This window comes from Cryptomeria japonica, chromosome 9 (assembly GCF_030272615.1).
Source record: "Cryptomeria japonica chromosome 9, Sugi_1.0, whole genome shotgun sequence".
In the NCBI taxonomy this organism is placed as follows: domain Eukaryota; kingdom Viridiplantae; phylum Streptophyta; class Pinopsida; order Cupressales; family Cupressaceae; genus Cryptomeria; species Cryptomeria japonica.
The window spans coordinates 647,347,692-647,360,088 of NC_081413.1; the positions used below are offsets into that span (position 1 = coordinate 647,347,692).

The following is a 12,397-nucleotide window of genomic DNA, read 5'->3' on the forward strand; positions in this document are numbered from 1 at the left end:
GAATCTTGCAATTTTGCCTTTTGAATGTGATTGTAGAAACAAATCTGAAAGGGAGGTCCAAAGATTGCATCTTGAGGGCGATAAGGGCTTCGATCTACGATCAGCCCACTTGATTCTTCCCTTTCCGAACGTTTAAGCAGTAACACAACTTTTGGTGTTTCTTCTGGTGAAAACAAGGGGTAAAGAATAATCATTTCTCCCTTCGTGGTCTTAATAATGTTGAACCTCTATTTCCCTCATGATTTTATTTTCTTGAAAAAAGCTCAACACCATTTTCAGTGTTTGTTCGGGGATGATAAGAAGCTCGAAACAGGTATATTTGGCCCGTTTGCCTTTGTATTTAAAAGAAAGAAAGCCTGAACTTATGTTATTCGTTTTGACCTTAACATGCTTGGCACCTCTAAATTCAATATTTTTGAGGGGGTTTGACTAAGGTGATGACGACTTTAAGATGATTCCGCTGAACTTCCTTTGCATCGTTTAAAGTTTTCGATATTTTATTGGCCTATATAAGAGCTTGGAAAAGACTGAACTTTATATCTTTGCCTTGACCTTTTAATACTTATTACCTTGGGCCTTTCTAGAAGGGAATTTTCGACCTTATAAAGTATGCCGACAAAAGTGCTTTTTCTATAAAAAAAAAGACCCGAACTTTTGATTTGATCCATTAACAATGTCTTGATTGGTACTTTTTTTTTGGGGGGGGGGAGATATCTTGGACATGAACAAGACATATGATTTTGTAAAAAAATTGCCGAACTTCATATTTTTTTCTAGCGCCCTCATAGTTCTCGGTATTTTAGAAGGCTTGGGAGAGAGGCGACTTCAGAGAAAATGTCAAAATTTTGACTTACGTTGGGTGCTTTTAAGCGCTAAGTTTTTTGTGATATTTTCGACCCTTTCTAAGGTTAAAACAAAATGTTTTGGCTTTCAAAAACATTTGAACCATACTTTATGCCTATTGACCTTTTGCTATCTCAAGGTATCTTTCAGTGATTATGACGGGGCTCACTGTTTTCGGTCTTTTTGTTTCTTCTGAGGCGATAACCAAATCCCTCCTCATCTTATGGCTCGACTAGCGTGGACCCCTTTCTCTCATCAACAATCCCATTTTTTGGAAAAAAAAGCTTTACACCACTCTCGATGTTTTTATCGGGGATGCTAGGTTCACGACAAATACACTTCACACTTTGTTCTTGCATTAAAAAAAGGCCCGTAGAAACTCTTTTTTGTTTTGATCCTCAAGTTCGGTGTTTTGCTCGGTTTGGTAAGGGTCAGGATGAAGTTTGAAGGCCCAACTCTACCCATTCTGCGAATGCTTCAGGAGCTGGTGTTGGGAAAACAATCTCAAGCCTCTTTGGAGTTTTTTTTTTTACTTCAAATTTCGGCCCTTAGCACACAACTCCCCTTCTCTCTTACGTGAAGCAAGCTAACGAAGGGGTCCGTGTGTGAGACGGGGCGTAGTGTGATACACACAACACTACACTTCAACCATTCAACTAAATACAAAAACTAAGTAGTGCAACTATATAAAAGGATTTGAATAGTCTTAAACACAAGGACACAAGCCTTTTGTAGATTAAATTAAGAAACCAATACAAAGCCACAATCTCCAACTTTGAGTAAACTTGCAAATATAAATTTTGCAAACTTGTTAACAATAATTTTATCTACCTTAGCCCACATACACAAGATATTACAAGCTAAATGTGATAGTTGCATTTGAAACTACAACTACTAACTTAACATCTACTACAATACAAATCGTTTAGTAAATATTACACTATATTCCAACTCATAAAAGCACAAATAACACATAAGACATAACATTTTGACAACAATTTGAGCAACAAAAGAGGCATACTAAATTTATTGAATGAGTATTGAATTCTTAATCCTCCATAATGACTCATCATCTTTGATAAAGTGCTTAGAGCACTTATTTTTGAGAAATGTGTTTCATGAATATAGATAAAAAAAGCTACCACACACTTCTACCCTAAGAATAGTTTGTCACGATGCAATGCAAGATTTATCACAAAATGTAATCCACTAATACTAAATCCCAACTTAGGCAATCTTTAGTTAGATTCGTGAGTAACAACAAACAATAGACCTTGTTCAAGGTTGTCTAAAAATAACCAGTCTATAAATAGACACTAAAAATAGCATTCTCTAGAATATGCTCATCTTGTTGGAAAGAATGATGGGCTAAAAATAAACTACTAACAAGTGACTCGAGAGAAGATTTTGATGAATTTTTTCGTATATTTAATATTTTGATAGTGGTAGATCCTTCAAAGATGTTTAAAATATGCTAATCTGAAGACTCATGCTTTGAATCTAATACACCATTCATTCTGTATGTCTCGGACAATCAGGTCAATGCATTTGAAAAGGACTTCACCACTTCCCCACACAATTTCAAGAATAGTAGTAATATACACTGTATTTTGTTTTGTGTTGCATTCACAAGAGACAAATTAAAACAGTAGTAGGGCACTCATCACTTAACCCTTTGTCCACTTTGGTGGAGAAAACAAGTGGCTAAACACACCAGGAATTGTGCCTCATTGCTGATTTTCCACCACAACTTAGGTGCAGATTACTAACATGTTTGCCACTTTCTTTTTTTACTAATGACAAAGTTTACATGTTGCAAAGCCAATGAAAAAGTGTGCCAACGCTTATTCATTTTCTTCAAACCTTCAATTCTTAGTCATTTCATACTTACTCTTCTATTCATATAGTCATCACCAGTCAGGAACCTAATCATTTTCGTCTAGAATAGTGCAACCTTTATATCTTGCAAGGGTTGCCAGCTAAAATCCACAAGACCATGATAAGACAATCAAACTGAGAAAGATTGCAACTGACATGGAGTGGCGTACAAACAATGATTAATCATTGACAGAAATTGACCAAAAGTAGTATAAACGTTGAGTTTGATATGGTTACAAACATGACACACCAACAGTTTTATGTTTAGCACAATGCCATAGCATCTGTTCGTAGTTATTTATGAACTTGTTCCGAATCCAAACCAACAATGTAGTGTGTCTTTTTAATTCCCTACACCTACACAAATGAACAAGTCTTTCAAAATAAAGGCACCTACAATTTTGGCACTAGCATTTTTTACCTCTTTATGCTTGTTTTAAACATCACTAATTTGAGGTTTTAAAGATTGCGACTGAGAATATTTTATGCCTGGGAATAGAGGTGATAAACTTACTAAGAGTGATATGTCAAGAAAGGGATACATTACTTGTCTGCAAGGTGTGGTTATAAAAATAAGAATCTAAAGACATCTACCAAATGATACCAAGAGATGTAATTTATCTATTTTATCTATCATATTTTTAGCAGATTATCTTGTCAGTTTTTCTTCTTTTGATGATATCTCACTCGCAGAAATAGTTTGCTCATAACTTTACATTTGTGCAGCATGAAGAGGGGCGAGCAAAAGGTAGATTATGGTGGAGAGGATTTGGGCGCATGTTAGAAGATATTGGATATATTAGAGAGGTAGCTAATGATGGAATCTTTTAAAACCATTTAGTATTAGGATGTCTTCTGGTTTGTGAGTGGTTTCTTCCATGTCTTGGTATTTAAGAAATTTTCAACGCAGTGAGAAAATATACTCTTGTTAAGATGCAATCTAAGATTCTAAAACATTCCATGGATGTTCATAAATCTATGGGTGTTATAGCATACTTTATTTTCCTTTTACAGACATGATTTTGGGAATAGATTTTCAGATCATATTCTTTTTTCATACTTCAAAGGTTTCTCAGATTTAGTGCATTAGCTACTGCATTCATATTCCCTTATTATGCTTGAAAATAGAAACAGAACTCAGTAAAAGGTTCACCCATATGGAAAAACAAACTTGTACCTTTGCTGGGCTCTAAAGATATCAATAAGCATGATGATGTGTAAAGGACGAATTCTTTTGGCATCAATTAGTGTCTCCAATGGCATAATGTTTGCACAATTGCAGACAATTCCTGCTCAAATTTCTCTACTTCCTCTTCCCTTGTAAACTTTTTGCTACAATAAGATATTGGATGCCATTGACTTAAAAGTTCCTCTAGAAACCCTATACACATTTTACCCAATTATGGAAGTGCTAAAATAGGTTCATCATCTGTATGTCTCTTTAGTGTTTGGAAATTTTCCTATTTTGATACAATCCATTGAAAATACTTGTGTTTCTTCATGAACAAGGTTACAGGATCTTTTATCTTGTAAAGTTGTTGAATATAGTTTATGTAAAAACTTGCCATTTGGTGAGAGTGCCCCACCTTGCCCAAAATATATGGAATAGGCCATTCCACTATAGCCTTAATTTTCTATATCTATCTCTAATCCTTCTTTGAATATCACGTGTTCCAAATATACAAATATACTACTTTGTAGTCAGCAAAACTGCCATAAATAATAAATAATGTTTTTTTAATAATAATTGGCCATGTAATGAACAATATGTTTCTGAGTAGTTGGTAGTTGCCCACAGTTGGTACTCTTAACCAACCGCCAGATATTATATATATATTTCATGGATGCCTTGGAAATAGGGACTGTTCTGAATTGTACACATTACATATTTTAGAAATAAAGACATATTTTTGGCCATGATTTGGTGTTATTTCCTATTATAATATGTTAGAAATTAGGATCTTAGGATACTAATCATTATAAACAAGATATAAAATAAATGCATTAAGAATCATAAAACTATGAAAATAACACATTACACAAGATATACATGGGGAAAACCCTTTCGGGTAAAAAAACCCAATAAAGCATCATTTTATTAAAACACTTACAAACGTAGTCTATCATAAAATAGACTAGAACCTGGGGACAATCCTCCAATACTTCCACATGACCAATAATACCTCTTGTGCATGGTGATACAACTGTTGAAATATGTAGCTAAGATCAGATTCTAGTTTAAGTTATTCATGTAATTGGGCTTGGGCCTCATTGTAACTTATAATAATAGGGTAGGCCCTATTTGGGCGATGGTTGTAACTTGTATAACTGACTGGTATATGTAACGTGTAATTAAGTGAGACTCATATTGAGTCCTACCCCAAATGAAACTTGTAATAAGCAACAATTGATGTAACTTGTGAATGGGCCTTGACCCATATTTGAAATGTAACTTGGCTCCTAAATAGACAAGGCCGACCAAGGGTTATTAAGGACATAGTCACCTATATAAGCAATGTAATCTGGGCGATCAAATATACAACTCAAGCATTCATTCATTCAGCAATCTACTTTTGATTAGCAGCGAATTTCTCCTAAGTATCAGTAGTGAATTACTTTAGTTAGATCAGCGACCTATCACTTGGGCGAATCATCCAAGAACAGCGATTTCTTGGTTCAAGGCTGAGCGAATCATTCTCCAAGGTTGCAGAACTTGTCAAAGGGTTGGCATATTATCCTCGAGGTTCCAGATAGATACTCAGTGAAAGCGAACTGCACTTCAAGGATATTCTGATCAGATTGTCTCAGATAAGTTGTGCCCTAATTGATCTATGTCTTGAGCAGACTAAGTTGTAATGTGCTTCTGTGTTTATTCTAATCTGATCTGAGATTGCTTGCTGGGTTTTTCACCTCCAAGAGGGAGGTTTCCCAGGGTACTGCTGTGTTATTCTTGTGTTGTTTTGTGCTGTTATGTGTTGTATTTTCAATTTCAGTTATTTACTTTCAGTCTGATTACTAAAAATCAACAACTCATCGTAAAATCCCCAAATTCGCACATCTCTCAAATGAGAGGGAACCTCCTTAAATATAGGAGGAAGGGTGACTTCACTAGCCACACCTTTTCAATAACCTCCATTCATAAATAATTAATAATCTAATAGTTATTAGATTATGTTTATTTCAAATGGGATATGCTTATAAAGCATATAATATATAAGTTTTTATAACCTTATATTAGAACATTATATATAAATGTTATAAGGGTATGACCCCTAATAATATTATGTTCTAACATGATATATTGTTATGTGATATATTTTTGTACTTGTTTACTTTGTGTAATATAAATTAGATCCCTCCGGGAGTAAACATTTTGGCATTGTTGCTGATATAAACTTGGAGATCTAAACCATCAAGAGGCAATATGGTGATAGGCAATGTTCAATTGTAATGGGCTGACCGTTCAAACAAGTATTGGTATCGAAAGCCGATGAAGAGGAAGACATACCAGAAGATCGACTGATCAGGATCTGGTAAACTTGTGGGAGGTATCCATCAATCAGTACGTTCAAAGGGAAACTCGAGAGAGAGAGAGGTCCCTGAGAGCGTCATTGGTGACAAATTGAAAGTGAAGGACTCTATCTTCGATTTTCTCAGAAGACTTCCAAGGTTGTTGGCACGAAATTTCATTGGCCTACAAGATCATTAGGAGGAAACGAACCAAGAGTAGCGTCGGAAGAAAATACTACAACGGTACAAGGAAAGGAAGTGGAGGGAGGAAGAGGAGCATGATACTTAAAAAGTGTTAATTCTTGTAACATTGGTCGTACCATTTCCGATACATGAATTAATTATATGTTAACATAGTGGTATACATGTTAACAATAAACTATAAATAAATATCGAATTAGGGTGTTTGCCACCAGCCACACCTCTTCTTGTCATCGGGCTGAGATCAAACGATTTATCATAAATTGCGATTGGTCAAGCAAATAATTTGTTTTGTTAATGTGCGGTGATATTAGGAGTGGTATGTAGGAAGAGATGTGTCTTCCCACGTGGGAAGACATATTTCTTCTCTACGTACCCTCTCATTCACTTAGATATATAACATGCATCCAACGGGGAGGATGACAATACTGAAATTAATAAGTGTTGTGCTTCCTTCATTTGCACTACTGCAGTTCGAAGTAAATTCCAGACTATACCTTTCATCTGTCCTAGCCTCTTGATCACAGAATTTAATTAAACTTAACAAAAAGGAACTTTGGATTGTGGCTTATGGTACCCGAGAGGTGAAGACTTCACGTTGAAATCATATACAGATGTTGATTGGGCAAGAAGCTTGGATGATAGAAAGAGTACTAGTGGCAATGTATTCTTTCTAGGGAACAATCTTGTTTCATGGTTTATCAAGAAACAAGCTTTAGTCTCTATGTCCACAGCTGAAGCATAATACATAGCAGTAGTGTCATGTCCCCTCCTATACCACTGATACCACTGTAATGTCCCTACTAGCTAGAGATCACTATTCCTACAAAACAAATTGTTAGAACACAACAAAATATATACATAACCAATCTAATTTGCAATTTAATTTAAATTACTTAATTAACACTACTCTCAATTCTTATCTAATAAAAAGGATATGAGTGCCGTATTGTGATATGTCCTTAGGCGGCTATGAAGCTTGCCTTCTTGGAACCCATCTTGGTTCCAAGCCATCCAGGAAATCGAAGGTTAATTCGATTCCTGTCTTGGATGTAACTTCTTACACCCAAGTCATCCAGGAAATCGAAGGTTAATTCAATTCTTGCCTTGGATGTAATTTCTTACATCCAAGCCATACCAAGGAAGACCATCATAGCTGATCAATTCCTTGCCTTGGATGATGCATCTCATCATCCAAGTCCATCAGAGGGGACCGGCCAGATCTGTCTCTTCTTGGATGAACTTAGTCAACCAAGCCATATATATGCATATAGATATTCAGTATATACTGCCTACCAGGGATTATCATAATCCCTCCATTAGGCTATAGGGAGGAAATTAGTACTATTCTCCATTCCATAATCCACATTTACATATTCCTAATTTAGCATGTATTCCATAACATATATTTAGAAAATGTCCATTATCAAATATTCACATTTATTTATTAACTTATATTCCTAACTATTCATTGATATGTATTCATTAACATATGTTTATACCTGTCCAAGGGGTTGAGCTTAATTGGTTAAAACACTGGGTTCTCATTGTGGAGACCCAAGTTCAACTCCCAATAGGGACATCTAAAGAAGAATTCTAAGTTATGACTCTTGGCCTTCCATAGGATGGGGAAGGTCTTGGGGTCAATCTAATCAAACATAATAATAATAATAATAATAATAACAATAATAATAATTCAAAGAAATGTAATGGGGATGGGGCTCCCTACTGTGTCCCCACTGGTTCATAGCTCCAGTCAAAAGCTATTAAGGCTTCGGCCAATTACCTATAAAAAAAAATTAAAAAAAAATTAAAAAAAAATGTTTATACCTATTTATTAACATCTAAAAACCATTCATTAACATATGTATTAAACTGTTCATTACTTATATTCATTACATATGTATTAAAATATTCATTATTTATATTCATTAATATATATATTGAAATGTTCATTATTTATATATAATAAACTATTCATACATTACCACTAATCTAAATATTGAAATGTTCATTATTTATATTTATTAACATATATATCTCAAACAATATTATAATTGTATATAGCTGTAAAATAGTTTATAGAGAGAAGCATAAATTCTGTAATAATTATAGAATATACATACCATTGGCAGCAACACTCACCAATCACCAATCACCGCTTTTCCTTTTATTTCCCTTCAATGTCTCCCCCTCTATCACATCGTAGTAATAATGCTATATTGTTGAGCCTAATTTTGCTGTGGGAATTTGTAACTGTGATGGTGTTGTTCTAAAATATTGACCGTTGAATATATGCAACCCGACTGGCCCTTGAATACTAATGCTTAACTGAGTAATGAGATTAAAAGATAAGTTTTTATATAGCTTCCTTAATCATGATTGATATCTCTGATATCTTATTGAAATATATGTAAAGTATATAATTCTCTAACGTATAACATTCTATAAGTCTGTTTGTGTATCCCCCCCCTTTTCACGCTTTCCTTACTTCACTTTATATCCCCGTGCCTTCCTCAATAGATGCATCCTTTGTAAGAGTGATATCCACTTAGAAAGGTCGTGGTTTTTAATTCAAAAACTAATCGTTGTCGAGGAAGTTATTCCTTTTCCTTGATCACTTTCTAGTATTTAACAAATCGCAGTCTTAATATTATGTCTCATAATTATTGTTGCTTCTTTACCGTTAATGAATATGAATATGTGCAGTACTTTCAGTCTGTAATTATATTAGTGATCAGATAATATATCATAAATATATTAATATTCTTTCTTAATTAATATAAAATTATTAATTAAATAATGTGTTTATATTCTTAGAATTATTTTATTATTTTATTTAATTATTATTTTAAATGTATAAAGTGTGTTTACCATTAAGAATGGGTAAATTATGTTTATAATTTATAATATATAAATTATGTTCATAATATAATATTAATTTATTTTTATTTGAATATTTCAAAAATATTACTAGTAAGAAATATTAATATTTTAATTAAATAATATTTAATCAATAAATTTAAAATAATCATTTGTTGTTAATTATTATATTAATTAATAATAATTGCTTTATTTAGTATATATATAACGATCAAGGAGGGGACATGACAAGTAGCTTCATGTTGTACTCAAGTTCTTTGGATGCCTCAAACATTAAAAGATATCAAAGTAGAGTATGATCACCCAATATCTATTTTTTGTGATAATACAAGTGCCATTAATATATCCAAGAATCCAATGATGCGTTCAAAGACTAAACACATCCCATCAGATACCAATTCTTAAGGGAACAAGTAGTAGATCAACAAGTGAAATGGAATATGTTACCACCAAAGAATAGGTTGTAGATATATTTACAAAGCCTATTGCCAAATAGACTTTTGAGTTTCTTAGACAAAAGTTAGGGGTGATACCTGTTGATGTTTGTTTTATGCACAAAACATTCAGAATAAAATACCAAAGTACTTTACCCTCTCTTGAACAAAATCACCTCAGATGCTAAGGGTAAGATCAACTAAAATGATTCCAAGGTTTCTACAATCAGGTCTTGACAAGTGGGTAACTCAATGGTTGATGTGAATTGCTGTTTTCACTTGGGGACTTACACAATTGTTCAAATCAATTTCTCTTATCATGAATGTGGAATGGGTGTGCTGATAACTTAGGATATGGCAATTTAGTTCTGGACTTAATTCTAACAAGACTTACTATTCTATTCTAAGCCTAGGAATGTAGGAAATGATGAATAAATTTAGTGGAATCAAAATAGGCAAGGTCTCACCATCAAATCCCATAGATCTTGACACGAGCTTAGTGCAATCATCTAAAGTATACTTCATAGATTTTCAAACTATTACCATCATGCATTGAGACCATCCAAGTTGATGCATAACAATGGATATGTAATAATCAAAGTTAAGTTTGCATAAATTTCCAGTTGACCACGCAAGGTGCACTTACAATCAACTAGAGGCTAGTGGTATGGATTCATAGATTCCACACAAATATACTCAACAATTCTTTCATTCATTCTAACAAACATTGAAAGAAAATTCTAATGTAACTTGGAGGAATTGAGAACCTTGAATGCAAAACAACACTTGAAAGACAAAATCACCATCAAGTCGAACAATGATTTATATTCAAAAGTTGTAGCATATACCAACAATTCTACAAAAACTCTCTCTTTCAAATGAGAGACAATGAGGTATATATAGAGTCTCATACAAAATGGATGACCAAGATTAAGACAAAATCAAGGGCTAAGATCATGCCAACAAAACCCTAGAATTGCCCTAATTAGGGTTTACATAAAAATTGGAGCCACCAACATATGACTCAATAGAAAGACACCTAGTCATCAAATAGGGAATCTACTAGAAGATTTCATCCTGCATCTCTCTCTCTCCTAGCATACTCCAAGAGTCTAGCTAATACAAAATCTAACTCCTCCATGGAAATGCTGGGTAAGGTATTCTGTTGTAAATCAATCATGTCCAACGCATCCGAGCAAGCATCCAAAGTGTTCTCCCAATCTAGCATGAACTTCTATGAATTATGAACATGAATCAACAAAGAGACCAAATCATCTATCTCACTCTTCTTCAAAGAGTCCAACTGATTGAAATACATGAATTTCATTTTGTCTTTCAATTCTACTAAGTGTAAACCACTGACTTCACTGACATCAACCCCCAATAACTCCTCAATTGAGGCAAGGATCTTCAACTGAATATCATGAATAGATCCTTCCATCTTTGCACAACTTTTTTGTGCGCTCTCATAAGTTGATTTCTTCATGGCTAATGAACAATACCAGCCATGGAAATCGTATCTATCTCCATTGTGTACAACATTCTCCCTGACCAATGTGGACTTGGAAATCCTTTTCAAATCTTTGAGGCATGGAATAGTCTTCTCTTGAATAGGTCAGAATTCCTCCAAACTCTCTCCAAATATTGTATTCTGAATATGAGCCCTGTTGTCTTGTCAAATGCTTGGACAAATTGAGTAAGGAAATTATCTGCTTGTCTCTTTGTGTTTTCAATCCATTTTTCCGCCTTCGAGAGTGTATCTCTCACTACCTCATAATGTGAATGTAGTCCATGATCAATTGCAATAGGGGAAACAAGGGTGGGATTCTCACGCCTTATCCCTGCAATGTACTCTCTAAGTTTGATATTCTCTGCTTCATACTTCTCTCTTTTCTCTATTTCTCCATCCAATCTTGCATTGATAGCCTTAAGGGTGTCACCAACCTCCTGAAATTCCTGCTCTTTTGTAGTACAGCCAAGGCCAACTGAAGTAATCTGGAAATCCATGGGGGTAGCAATATCCGTCATCACACCTCCAATAGGAATAGCTACCTGTGACTAAATCTCATCTCTCTTAGGTTCTTTCTCCTTATTGCTTCTAGCTAAGTAGTCATCAATGTCATCAATAGGTTGTGCCTCTATCATTTTCTTACTTTTCTCCATACTCTTCATCAGCGAATCAGGAATAGCGACCATCTCCATACCATCATTGAGACATCTCTCGATCAAACCCTCTCAATGCCGAGATAACATCATCATCATCAGGATTATCCCTGGTCAAATCGTATACATTCTTTCCCAAACTAACCTCCAAAACGACAGTAGGGGATCTCAGCTAATCATCATCCTCATTAGGTGGAGCAGATGTCGCTGTGGCATGTAAATCCTGAATATTCTCTGGCAATATCATTGTGTTGGAACATTGTTCAAACTCCCTATTCTGTTTTGGCACTTCAACTTCCTTGATTGATGAGACAGTGAGGGGCGGTGAAGGAATGGTAGTCTTTTGTTTCTTCTTCTTAGCCTCCTCAATATTCTTCCCTCTAGCCTTGACTTCTCCTGGCGTGTTCTTCCTTCTCTTGGGAGTTTGACTCTCCTCATCTGCATGCATCCGGAAATCACTGATAGTCCTTTGATCATGTTCGTAA

The 12,397-nt window shown here is 34.6% G+C and overlaps 1 protein-coding gene across 3 annotated transcripts in view; it reads left to right on the forward strand.

The window, feature by feature from the left end:
- LOC131066729 (ATP-dependent DNA helicase Q-like SIM) overlaps positions 1–12,397 on the forward strand; it is a 287,762-nt gene that overhangs the window by 241,579 nt on the left and 33,786 nt on the right. For 2 of the 3 annotated variants that reach the window (XM_058001560.2, XM_058001562.2), the window contains one exon: positions 3,448–3,528. The exons of the other annotated variant lie outside the window; for it this stretch is intronic. In XM_058001560.2, the coding sequence (XP_057857543.2) occupies positions 3,448–3,528 (81 nt within the window). The remainder of the gene's footprint in view (positions 1–3,447; positions 3,529–12,397) is intronic. 3 annotated transcript variants of the gene reach the window in all.